The 14,055-nt window shown below is 37.8% G+C and overlaps 1 protein-coding gene across 1 annotated transcript in view; it reads left to right on the forward strand.

Annotated features, from left to right (window-relative positions):
- Positions 1-865: 865 nt before the first annotated feature.
- The window catches only part of bms1 (BMS1 ribosome biogenesis factor), a 31,396-nt gene continuing 18,206 nt past the window's right edge, over positions 866-14,055 (forward strand). The window contains exons 1-11 of the mRNA XM_049464357.1: positions 866-1,075; positions 2,841-3,033; positions 4,170-4,360; positions 4,601-4,680; positions 4,793-4,981; positions 5,082-5,224; positions 8,001-8,122; positions 8,239-8,432; positions 8,559-8,698; positions 11,020-11,792; positions 12,065-12,166. Coding sequence (XP_049320314.1) covers positions 2,858-3,033; positions 4,170-4,360; positions 4,601-4,680; positions 4,793-4,981; positions 5,082-5,224; positions 8,001-8,122; positions 8,239-8,432; positions 8,559-8,698; positions 11,020-11,792; positions 12,065-12,166 — 2,110 coding nt within the window. The 5' untranslated portion in view covers positions 866-1,075; positions 2,841-2,857. The remainder of the gene's footprint in view (positions 1,076-2,840; positions 3,034-4,169; positions 4,361-4,600; positions 4,681-4,792; positions 4,982-5,081; positions 5,225-8,000; positions 8,123-8,238; positions 8,433-8,558; positions 8,699-11,019; positions 11,793-12,064; positions 12,167-14,055) is intronic.

Here is a 14,055-nt window from a genome sequence, read left to right on the forward strand (position 1 = left end):
TGGTCTGGTTGTTTTGGCACCCCAATACTTTCTAACATTTAATAAAACACTGTTGTAATTAAAATATTCATGTTGTTTATTATTATCTGTGTTTATTCCAGAGCTCAACTCTGGATGAAGCATCCCAGGCCAGTAAGATTTTTTCCATCTGCATTTTCCTCAGCAAAATAATTCATTTTATAAAGCTAGCTAGCTAGAAATACTCTACAATTTGTGGCTGTTAAAATGTCTTTTTCAGTTAATATTTTCAGAATGTTTAATTAAATTGTTCCAGGTTGGTTCTGTTGCTCAAATATACATGATAAACTATCCTATTAGGGTCTCCGAGTTGTCCATCAGGCTACTATGCCACTATGATCAGGAGATCGCTGGTTCGAATCCTGTTCATGGAGCTTGCCATCGGCTACCGGAGCCCTAAGAGAGCACAATTAGTCTTGTTCTCTCTGGGTTGGTAGATGGCGCTCTCTGTCCCCGCATCACTCCAAAGGGTGATGTTGATCAGCACAAGGCATCTGTAAGCTGATGTATCAGAACCGTGTCCCTGCGCTTTCCTCCGCAATGCTGCTTCAGCAGCAGTTCGAAAAGAGGCGGTGGCGGCAGACTTCACATGTATCAGAGGAGGCATGTGCTAGTCTTTACCCTCCTGATGTTGGGGCATCACTAGTCATAGAGGGAGTCCTAATGAGTAAAATATATATATATAATTATCTTATTAAACCATTGTTGATTTTTAATAGCCATCTAGGAAATTATAGATATATTGGATGTTTTAAAATGATGTATTTATGCACTCTTTTAATAGAACAGCTGTTCGGCCCCGGAACCTTTGTTTCAGGGAAGCGTTTTCAGCACGACCGGACATTAGCGCAGCGTGTACCAGGCGGAAGAGGAGCACACGTGTAAACAGTGCTGGATTTGGTGCTGCTGTAGCTGAGGCTGGAACTAAGACTGTAAATGTGGCTGTGGTGTATAGTGTGTGTGGCTTTGTAAACTGAAACACAAACACACGGGGAACAAAGGACTAAACACTGAGAGCTGAATACCGGCTGGTTTATACAGTCTCAGGCTGTGTGAGGTAAGGGTGTGTGTGTGTGTTCAAGTTTGGGGGTGTTTAGCTGGGGGTCTTCAGACTGAATGAGGCTCATCTGCTCTTCTCTGGTCTGAGCAGCAGTATAAGGGGAGCTGCACCTCCAGGGTGAAGGAGTAAATACCCTAAAATCATGTAGCAAAGAATCTAGGTAGTTGTTTTGTAGTTGTATTTTAGTCTTTTGGCTTTGTGGTAAAAAAAAAATCAGTAGCTAGCTAAGGCCCATTAAGTTACACTTTTCTGCCAACCCATGTAAGTTTATTGATTATCTAGCTAATATAGTCAGATATTCCTGTCATGCTTTGCTGTTTAATACTGCATTTTAGCTGTTTGGTAAACATCAGTCGCTAGCTTTCTTTAAGACCCGTAAAATTACAAATTTCTTACTACACAAGTGCCTACATGGATTAACTAGTTAATATAGTTAGTTATTCATTTCATGCTGTGCTGTATTGTACTGTGTTTTAGCTTTGTGTTTAAAAAAAAAACAGTAGCTATCTAAGACCCATCAAATTACACTTTTCTGCCAACACAAGTAACTTAATGGATGAACAAGCTAAGAAAGTCAAATATTCTTGTCATTCTGTCCTGTATAAAACTGTATTTTATCTTTGTGGTAAAATCGGTAGCTAGCTGTCTTTTATAAGACCCATTAAATTGCACTTTTCTGCCAACACAAGTAACTATATGGCTTAACTAGCAAATATAGTCGGAAGTTGATAGGAGAAAACGTGCAGAAATCTGTCAATAAAAATACCTTTATTAATTTAAGGAAGTTTTCAGTGTTAACTAATCTCACTATGTTTGTTTTCTGACATTAAACTGCAAACAACGAGCTTGTGATAAAAAAAACTGAATAGCGTTGATATTCAATATTTCATAAACTGCATTAAAATACCTAGCACTAATTATGCACTAAACATTTTTTACACTAAACATCTTGTTGTTCTAGTATTTAGAGAGTTTTTGACAATTTTCATGATGTGTGTGGTTTTTTAAAGCATATTTTTACATAATCAAAAAATACAAACCTGCATGCATGGCGTAGTATAATGAGGCCTGTGTAATGCCTTACCAATAGTAATATAGGCTGATGTACAGAACTAAATATACTGAAACAAGAAGGAGACAATTTGGAACTCTATATTCTAAAAAATATTATAGACAATTTGATAACTGGAGAAAAAATATATATTATATTATTTTAAATTATATTATATTATATCATATTATATTATATATTATATTATATTATATTATATTATATTTGGATAATGCATCAACTGAAGACAATCAAGTTGCCATGATAAAGTTTCCACATCTCAATTACTGTGATATGATAGTATAGAATGTTAGATGGTTCTGTTTTAACTATGTAAGTATTGAATTGTTCCTTGGATTACATCTCAGTTTGATCATCTAGTTCGAAACATGCAATCAGTTTATGGCTATTTGCAAAGAGAAAGGTGAGAAGGGAGAAATCTCATATAACTTTGGGCTGGAAGGAGAGATAACAGAGTTAAAGGGCGGAGATTTGGCGATGAAGATTTGTTATGATATATGAAGTGAAGTGCAGGGGATTTATAGGATGTTAGACTGGAAGCAGGAGGTGCTTCCGGCATGTTCCTCCTCCAAAAACTTAGATCTTTCCAAAGACTTTGTTTTTTTTTGTTCTGGAGGTATGTACACAGCAGAATTTCTCAGACCAGCCACAACGTCTTGAAGGAGAAACTAATATTCTTTGTTTTGAAAGACCTTCAGGGTGTGAGGATGGAGGGGAAGGAGCAGAAGCGGCACCAGCACAAGCATAGCGGCCCCAAAGCTGAGAAGAAGAGGAAAAAGCAGCAGAAAGAGCATGGAGTTGAGCAGGAGCAGGATGAGCGCAAGAAGAACCCAAAGGCCTTCACAGTGCGCTCGGCAGTGCGCATGGCCCGGAACTTTCACAGGTCAGAGCTCACTATATAGTATATCCCATGTACCCTCTGTGCCCTACCACTATCTCATACACTGCACATTTTATGGGAATACACACACACAAAGAAAATCACAAACATGTTTTAAATTTTAATTCTTCATTAAAATGCTTCACCATTTATAACAGTAACTGTTCTGAATTCTGCTTTTACTAATATACATTCTTGTATTCAGTTACATTTAAAACCCTGATCATTGAGGTTCAATCCAGTTCAGCCCAGAAAGCTTTATGTGAAAAATGATACAGCCACATTAGTAAAACGTTTAGGTTCATTTCCCTCCTGCAGGGTGAAGCCCTCTATACTGTGTTTTGAAGCATTGATGAGGTTTGAGAAGTTAACATGCTCCTGTACTCTTAAAAATTCCTCCTGCCGCTGCTGCTGGCAGTCACATAATCAATAATGATAAATGAACCAATCCCACTGGCAGCCACACGTGCCCATGGCACCCTGTTTCACAGATGAGGTTGTATGCTTTGGTCTGTGAGCATTTCCTTTTTTATTCTTCTTTCTTCTTACTTTCACACTGATGAGAATTCATCTTCATCTTGTCTGTCCATAAGAACTACTTTTTTATTTACTTTTTGGAGAGGAGAGTTTGACCCATCTGCTTGCCATGTGTTTATGTGATTTTCATCTTGTGGTCGTGCTGGATCACATTAGCTGCATAATAAACTGTCTTGGGAACTGCCTAAATGATTTTTGGACATTAATTTCAGAATACATTGTTTCATAAAGCGTTTGTATATCACTTACTAGCTTCAAATCTGTAGTTGGAAGGGTGGGAGTGTAAAAAAGTTGATTTCTTAGGAATTTGCAGCACATGCTGTAAGTAAATGATACAGATCCAAAACCACATATGAATCATATTGTCTGTCTGAGCATCTCCATAGAACAGAACCTGACTGTTTCTCCTTCTCCTTAAAAGTGATTATTTAGAGAAAAATCATTTAGCCATTTCACTGTTAAGTACAGTAATGTTGCAGTTACTCCGAATAAAGTAATTCATCTCTATTGGATTAACAGAACACAATAAAGAAACTTGAAACCTGATAAACTGCTGTTGTTGCTAAGTCTCTTTTTGTTTTCTTTTGTAAAAATTTGTTTAGAACTCAAGATATAAAAACAAAGAAACATCATATTCCTCTGGTGGACCGCACTCCTCTTGAGCCTCCGCCTGTTGTGGTGGTGGTAATGGGGCCTCCAAAAGTAGGCAAGAGCACTCTTATCCGCTGCCTGATCAAAAATTACACACGCCAGAAGCTTGCAGACATCTGTGGACCTGTCACTATAGTGTCTGGTAGGTCACTGTAACTCTTCATTTATTAATTGAAAATGTGTGTTTTTTTTCTTTTATGCATATATATATATATATATATATATATATATATATATATATATATATATATATATGTATATATATATGTATATATATATGTATATATATATATACATATATATATATATATATATATATATATATATATATATATGTATAGAATTATTGTAAGTTGAAAATCTCCCTTTTATTTTCCTTTAGGAAAGAAACGACGTCTGACCTTTATTGAATGTAACAATGACATCAATACAATGATAGATCTGGCAAAGGTTGCTGATCTGGTGAGTATGCCCCACAGAACTATACACACATGTTACAGCCAGAATATAATAATGTATATTAATGTTTTTTTAGATTCTTTGCAACACGTGAAACCTACTTTCTCTTCACCAGGTTCTGATGCTGATAGATGCTAGCTTTGGCTTTGAAATGGAGACGTTCGAGTTCCTCAACATCTGTCAGGTCCATGGATTCCCTCGCATCATGGGTGTGCTTACACATTTGGACACCTTCAAAAACACCAAGTCCCTCAATAAAACTAAGAAACGTCTCAAACATCGCTTCTGGACTGAAGTCTACCAGGTGAAGCTGAAGCACAATAAAAACATTAATTGCTTGCAGCCAGTCAGTCTGCATATTCTGTTGTATAATTAACTTGTAACATATTTGTTTTGTCTAAAAGGGGGCCAAGCTGTTCTACCTGTCGGGAATGGTGTATGGGGAGTACCAGATGCGAGAAGTGAAGAACCTTGGACGATTTATTTCAGTCATGAAGTTTAGACCCCTTCTGTGGCAAAGCTCCCACCCTTATGTGGTGGCTGATCGGTGAGCATGTGCAGAACATTGTTATGGACATATTCATGCTCACCCTATTCATTTTTACAAAGTGTTTGATTCTAGTTTTAAACAGATTTAAACCTTTAATCTTGGTAATCATAACCAAAATGTACAAAAAATATTTTGTACATTTTGTACAGGTGTCAAATAATGCATTTATTAAGTATTTTTATTTGCTCTTTGATGTTTAAAGAGTTAGTATGTGACTTTGATTGGGGCAAAAAAGGTAAAACAAAAAAAATAGTCCAATTTGTTTTTGAGAGAGCAGCCATTGGAAAGAAAAAGCAGTTTAAGGCTAGCGATGGCTATTACAACCCCTGGCAAAAAGTATGGAATCACCAGTCTTGGATGAGCACTCCTTCAGACATTTCATTCTGTAAAACAAACTCTGATCAAAAACATGATACAATAATAAGGTCATTCCAAAGTGCAACTTGTTGTCTTTCAGGAACACTCAAAGAAATGAAGAAAAAACATTGTGGAAGTCAGTGAATGTTACTTTTATTGACCAACCACAGGGAAAAAAATATGGAATCACTCAATTCTGAGGAAAAAAATATGGAATCACTCAAATTGAAAGTAGAAAATAAGGACACACCCAGTCAATTTCCTTTCCCTAAATGGACACCTGCCTCAGATTAGATCTGCTCGTTAGTCTGCAGTTAAAAACACCTGCAGTCATGACACCTTGGAGGGCTGCTGGACGAATTAGAGTGGCAAGAACCATGGCTCCAACAAGAGAAATGTCTCTTGAAACAAAAGAGGGGATTGTGAAACTTCTTGAAGAAGGTAACTCTTCACGCATGGTTGCTAAAGATGTGGGCTGTTCACAGTCAGCTGTATCCAAGATATGGACCAAATACAAACAGCATGGAATGGTTGTTAAAGCCAAGCGTACTGGTAGACCGAGAAAGACATCAAAGCGTCAAGACAAGCAACTTAAGTCCATTTGTCTTGAAAACCGAAAAAGTACAACTAAACAGATGAAGCATAAATGGGAAGAAGCTGGAGCCAGTGTATGTGACCGAACTGTAAGAAATCGCCTAAAGGAAATGGGATTTCAATACAGGAAAGCTAAAAGAAAACCATCATTGACACCTAAACATAAAAGAACAAGACTGCAGTGGGCTAAGGAGAGGCAATCATGGACTGGATGATTGGATGAAAGTTATCTTCAGTGATGAGTGAAGAATCTGCATTGGACAAGGTGATGATGCTGGAACTTTTGTTTGGTGCCGTTCCAGTGAGATTTATGAAGAGGCCTGCCTGAAGAAAACAACCAAATTTCCACAGTCCTTGATGATATGGGGCTGCATGTCAGGCAAAGGCACTGGGGAGATGACTGTGGTTAATTATTCTATCAATGCACAAGTTTACATTGACATTTTGGACAGTTTTCTCATCCCTTCAATTGAACAGATGTTTGGAGATAATTAAATAATTTTCCAAGATGACAATGCATCGTGCCATAGGGCAAAAACAGTGAAGGCATTCCTTGGAGAAAGACACATTCAGTCGATGTCATGGCCTGCAAATAGTCCAGATCTCAACCCAATTGAAAACCTGTGGTGGAAATTGAAAAAAAATGGTCCACAAGAAGGCTCCGACCTGCAAAGCTGATCTGGCAACTGCTATCAAAGAGAGTTGGCACCAAATTGATGCAGAATACTGTTTGTCACTCATCAAGTCCATGCCTCAGAGACTGAAAGCCGTTATAAAAGCCAAAGGTGGTGCAACTAAATACTAGTGATGTATTTTGAATCATCTTTTGTTTATCTGTTTTTCATGATTCCATACTTTTTTCCTCAGAATTGAGTGATTCCATATTTTTTTCCCTGTGGTTGGTCAATAAAAGTAACATTCACTGACTTCCACAATGTTTTTTCTTCATTTCTTTGAGTGTTCCTGAAAGCCAACAAGTTGCACTTTGGAATGACCTTATTATTGTATCATGTTTTTGATCAGAGTTTGTTTTACAGAATGAAATGTCTGAAGGAGTGCTCATCCAAGACTGGTGATTCCATACTTTTTGCCAGGGGTTGTAGTAGCTTTGAGCCTAGCATGGATCCTTGTTTGCACATCTCTTTGTGGTTGCTGACACAGGAAATGTCACCGGTTTTCACATAATTTGTAGACTCTAAAGGTGATGTGCTGCTGTCCAATATCCACAACAACATATTCTCAAAAGTTTCTCAATGTTTTATTGTTCAGCCAACTTTTAAATAGAGCAACATTATAAGCAAATCATGTTTACATAGTACATCCTTTACTTGTAATAACTTGTAATAACTGTTTCTCCTAAAATAACTGCATGTGGACTAAGATGCTGCCACTATGATCTGAAGATTCATCATCACATTCTAGTGTTGTGAAACTGTGTTTGTTCGTCTAACCTTATTTATAGAATGTTGGTGCTTGAGATAAAATAGCCCCTTTTTTGAAAAGTGTACTTTATGGTTTGCTGATCTGTTCCAAACTGTTTACCAATTCAAATGTTTTAATTACATGTTTCAGTGTAACTGGGTATGATTGTCAGAACAAATTGTTAAAAATACAAGTTATGAAATTGTTAAAGTTACATCAAGATTGTAACCGTAAAATATTAAGAGTCATGTTCTCACAATAAGAAAATCCACAAGCTGCTCACTGAATTTATATGATAATATTTTGCACTAGTCATCAATGTTCAGAAATTTATCTGGGCTCTTATGGGTTAATCATTAAATTTGAGTTCATGTTAATAATAATCACTTCTGTCTCTCAGAATGGAAGACCTGACTGATCCTGAGGCTATTCGGTTAGATCCTAAATGTGACCGAACTGTGTCTCTCTATGGCTACCTGCGTGGGACATTCCTTAAGAACAAGGGCCAGGTTCACATTCCAGGTATGTAAAACTAATGTATAGCCTAATAATCACAGCATAAGAATTGGTCTGTTTGCTGTATTGCTTTCTTCTCAAAATCATGTTTACCTGTAATATGTGGAATTTACATGCTACAGGTGTAGGGGACTTTTCTGTAGAGGACATCAGCTTTATTCCTGACCCCTGTCCACTTCCTGAAACACTAAAGAAGAGAGCTCTAAATGAGAAGGAGAGACTGCTGTACGCTCCCATGGCTGGGGTTGGAGGACTGGTGTATGATAAGGATGCAGTGTACATTGACATGCCTGGAAGCCACGTAAAGCAGCAGGAGGTTAGTCCACTGTTTTTCCCTTTGGTTATGGTTTTGCTCGTAGTATAAAACTAATAGGATGGATGTATTTGGACACTGTATAATAAATTCTTATCCTGAAGAGATTCATCTGATTTTGTGTGACAGGAGGAGGTGCGACCCACTGCTGAACTGGTGCAGTCACTTATGGGCACACACACCACATTAGATGCAAAGATGGCTGCTAGCAAAGTCTCGCTGTTCACAGGATCGGCCGCTCTGACCCCAGATGACGTTCAGGACAACAGGTGAGATTCCCAAAATTGTTAGATTGCAAATTACTGTACAAGTTGGAAGCCCTTAATATACACTGACATGCCAAAAGTAATGGGAAAGCTCTAGAGCTGGACAATATATCAATATTTGATCGAATTGTGATAAATTGTCGTATCGTATCTACAATTATCATATCAAGGATATTTTCAGTATTTAAAGAACAGTGACCCAACTGTACATTTCTTTTCATGTTTATATCATCCAGGCCTAGACAGAAGTATGCAAATTTATCATAGAGCACTACCTCAGGGGACAGTTTGGGAATGCACACTCCTATATATGTTATATAAGAGGTGTTATTTTGTGAGTAGGGCAGAACACTGGTCAGTGTGCTCATGGCAAAGGTGATCTCAGGTAATTGAGTTTTAGCAAGGCCTTATAGTGGGTTTTAGATGGATGTGACATACTGCTTCTGATATTCCGTTCAACATTTCTCGACCCATAGTATCTTGCGTGTACTGAGTACTTTATAGTAAACATTACCACTACCATTACAATATCTCTCAGAAGCCATCACAGAAACACAGATTCAGACTCAGTTTGGAAACATTTGAACTGTACAGTAAATCACATAACGATACCAGACAAAAAAGTAGGTACATTTTGGCTGTGGGTAACAAAAAAAGAAAAATTAATTCAGTGCAGTAGACCCTCCCCCAACACACACACACACACACAGACCCTGAAAATTGGTGCAGTGTTCAGCTTTGGCAGCACATGCCAAACATATATTAGTTCCTGTTATGATTTTGGTAGTAGCCTCAGTAGTTGGTAGGACAAAGTAATAAATAAAAGCAATGTGCATTTATATGAGCCACAAAGTTTCTGCCAAGTACTGGCGAAAGGCGAAAACGATGGTGATATTAGATCATAAAAAGACAAAAAAAATCTGCAGTCAATTAATGGTCGTTTCCTGAGTCGTTATGTTTGTCAGTGCATTGTGTCTCTGAGCACTTTCCCTATAAAATATAGCCATGCAATAAAACGAGAATGAGGATCTGCTCAGTATTAATGATTTTTCTCTAAACTCTCACCGTTTTTCTCAGTTGTGATGAAGTCTTTTATGCTCTTGTACAGAGGTGATGGAAACTCATGCATATTCTTTGGTGTCATTTCAGTTATTCAATTGAACTTCATTTTACAGCTGGATGAAACTTGGAAAATAGGCTAATAAGATTGTAAACATCAACAGTGTAGCCTCATGAAGATGTTATGTTCAACGACTCTGGGAATCCTTGGCAGATACTAGTGGCTGACTACTGCAAGCTTTTGGAATGCAGTATTAGATATACATATGCATAATGATTAGGACAGTGTATTGGCAAGTACCTAGCAATGCAACATATGTGATAATACAGGGGTTAGGATTCAGTATATTGCTTTTTAGTGTAACATTGTAAGCGAGACCAAATATTGGATTATTTGGATTATTTTGGATGATTGTGTTTTGCACAATCAATTCAGTTGATTACAGTCGCAAAACATAGTTTACAATATGCAATAATATATTGATGCACTCACTGGCCAAAAAATATAACACACCCCAGATTGCTGTCAAACTTAGTATGTAGTTATATTATGCCATCTGCCAGTCACTTTTGCCTTCCTTAGCAATTGTGTCATGAACAAGAAACCTGAAACAGTATCACCTTTAACAATTAATCCAGCTTCTGTTTGGGAGACAACCATGTTCTGGTTTGAGTATGGAGGCACATGGTAAACTCTTCAATCTTGCCTTTGCTGTGGAGTGAGACACTGCCCCAACTGCTGGTGTGGTGATCTGGGGAACCATCACATATGAAAGTCTGTCACTCTCTGAGTAGTGTTATCTCTCATAGCAGGGCCCCCACTTGTCAATTCCAGCAGGATTATGCTCGCCCACACACAGCAAAAGTTTCCCAGATATGTCTCTGCCAGATTGCAACACTTTCTTGGCCTGGCAGATTGCCAAATTTATTGTCAATGGAATATTAATGGAACCAGCTGGGGTGTGCAAATGTGCTGCAGGATGCCAGACAGAACCTGTGTCCTGTAACCGTATTGGATCCAAGCTAGGGGCGACTCGGCAGGGTACTTGAGTCACCTTTCAGTACAGTTTTCCTTAGGATCTTATACTTTCGCTCTAATATTGCAATTCATTTACATATATCATTATTACATAATTGTCATTCTCCTCCTTTTTTGAGTAAGTCCTAATCTTTAATCCTAATCGAGATGAATGAAGTATTTTATTGATGCTTTATTAATTTGTATAAACACCAGATTGATATAAACTCTTTTCTTCCTTATTCAGTGTAAAGCAGGGCCCTGTGGAGAGTCGAGTGTGGGATCCAGAGACTCAGAGAGAGAGGAGGAAAGCTGTCTTCACTGAGGAAGAGGAGGACGACAATAGTGAAGGAAGTGATGAAGAGGAATCTGATCAAGAGGATGAAGAAGAGATGGAGAGTGCAGGAGAAGATGATGATGATGATGATGATGATGATGATGATGATGATGAGGAGGAGGAAGATGGAGATGAAGGAAGTAAACAGCAGGTAGGTGAGGAGGAGAAGAAATCAAAAATGACTGCAGCTCCACCTACAAAAAGACAGAAGCTGGAGGAGAATGGAAAGGAGGTCAAGGGAGGGATGGAGATGCCTGCTTTTGCAGACAGTGAGGATGAGTTGGAGAAGAGTGAGGATGAGGAGGAAGATAAGGAAGAAGATTCAGAGGATGAGGATGAGGAGGAGATGAAGGAAGAGGAGGAGAAGAAGGAAAAGAAGAAATCCTCTGCACCTCCAGACTCTGGACACTGCTCGGAGGAGGAGGACGATGATGATGATGATGAGGATGATGATGATGATGATGAGGATGACGAGGAGGAGGAGGACGACGACGGCGATGATGATGATGATGATGATGATAATGATGATGAGGAAGAAGATGAATCAGAAAAGAAACAGCAAGTAAATATTAAAACACCTGCTTTAAAGCCAAAGAAAAAAGAAAAAGAGGAAAAGGAGGAGAAAATGGATGCTGAGGATGAGCTTGAGGAAGAGGAAGCAGAGCTGGGAGCTGATACTGTAGGTGAGTCATCCTTCCTGAGTCATAGTTAATTTCCCTGGACAAAGATTGATTCATTGTCAGACACTCGCGAAGGGGCTCAGACATGAGAACGTATTAATGTGGTAATTGATCCATATCGAGTTCTGTTCTTCTGTTGGATACGTTTCCTCTAGCCTCATGCTATTGACTGTGATGTATATATTTCTCTCTTCTCTCCTCTTTTGTACTCCAGTGCAGTTTTTAATATGGATTCTTATGCTTTTTCTCTGCCTCTGTTTATGACTACCTCTCAGGAGCACTACAGTGGAAGTCAAATTTGGCCCAAAAGGCAACAGAAGCCTTTCTGAAGCGTCAGCGAAGTGCCCCTAACCTCCGCAAGCTGGTGTATGGCACAGGTGAGTGCGCTAATTGCAGGAACACATGGAGCTCTAGACTTTCTGGCACTCATTATGATGTTTCTATACTGTTTGGTAAAGTGCTGCTTAGGGGTGGGCAATATGGCTTTAAAATAATATATTGATATTTCATGTTATTTTTGTGATAACAATGCTTTTAGTAATATGACAAAACATTGGATTAAAAACTAAATTTTAAGAATACACTACTGTAACAAAATAAAAATAAAATTGTATTATTGCATATGACATGAAATGGCACACCCCTAACCAAGATATTAAAAAATACAAGAATTTCAATGATCCAGAATGTCATGATACTAATAATGCACTCTAAATATCGCCATATATCCAGGATTAAAGTAAAATGAATGATACCAGACAGATATAATCTGTCTCTAGTAGATATATAATGGGAAATGAGAACAGTGTAAATGTTTTTTTTTTTTTTTAAAGCAAAAAAGTAGTAGTACCCTGATGTGATGATTAGGGCTGGGTGGTATGGCACGATATTTCAGGGTATAATATTGTTCACGAAATTTAAAAAATGTTGGTGATATCATTATGTACGATAATATTGTTATGGCACACCCCCTCGTGCTGTTCAATTGTATGGAATTATTTGTTACTTTAACTTGTAGAAATTTTACATATATTTCATTACATAACGGTTGTTCTGATTCTGTTTAAGAATTCTAGAGTTCTAGCTGTGATGATATTTGTGGTAACAGCATGAATTTTTCCACAGTAAAAAAGTTATCACTCTGTGCTAAAAACTTGGCAACAGTAGAAATAGCTGAACTAAATAATAGAACTTTGACTCTATTGGTACAAAAGATGAGTCCTATTGTCTGAGCCCATTGTATGGGGCTCAAAAAGTCCCATAACTTTCATCTCATCTACATTCGCAAAGCAGGTGAAATTGGCCCAATATTTTCAGTGTGACCTATATCCACTACTAGTGCACATAAAGTTTCAGTTTCGTCTTCACCAGCATCGCAGGTAGTTCTAGTTACTGACAGCTGGACTTACCCCCATAATTGTTTAAACAAATATTAACTTCTTACCTGGCTATTCCACAACTGAAACAATCACTCCCTGCTAGTCTGTCCTGGTGGATCCTGAATTTAAGCCTGCAAACATAGTCTTCCTTGGAACATTAAAACAATGATACATGAAGGGAAATACAAATCAACATGTCATCCATCAATTTCTCTCACAGAAGAGAGAGCATGAAGCGAGTGTAATATAAACTAAAAATCTAACTGAAGCATATGCAGTGCTGCTGATGCCGTAGAGAGCTTCAAGGTAGCTGTTAGCCATCTGGACCCAAGCTTGGGTCTGATCAGCCCAAGCTGGGTCGCCTGGAGCAGGGTGTGTGATGCTCAAAGACTCAAAACATTCAATGAGTCCAGGAGCACTGGCAGTATATCCTGTGTAGCACTGAAAGACATATGTGCCTAATAATTAAACCAAATGCCTTTTGTAGCATATTGTGTTAAGCAAGACAAAGCAGTTTTTGTTTTTACATAGGAGTAACTAATTAGTTGTGGAACTACTTTTTATTGGAAGCTACTGACAGTATTGAGCTATAATCAGTTTGCAGATTTAAAAAAGACAATTTAAAGAACTAGCATACATATACTGTTTTAAAGTTTTTTTTTGTATGTGTGTGACAGTCTACATCAAACATTAATTTTATGTACATCAATCAAAGTGATTTATTCCCAAAATGTGATTATTATTTATAGTTACATGCTTGGATGTTCATTAAATTGCATTGTTATTATTTTTTTATATTATCACTCTATCAGAGGCATAAAATGATCTTAAAATGCCAAAGATTTTGATTGTGATTTTTTTTTCTGGAACAATCTATTGTTCCCCAA

Source organism: Astyanax mexicanus, chromosome 15, assembly GCF_023375975.1.
Source record: "Astyanax mexicanus isolate ESR-SI-001 chromosome 15, AstMex3_surface, whole genome shotgun sequence".
NCBI classification, from domain to species: domain Eukaryota; kingdom Metazoa; phylum Chordata; class Actinopteri; order Characiformes; family Acestrorhamphidae; genus Astyanax; species Astyanax mexicanus.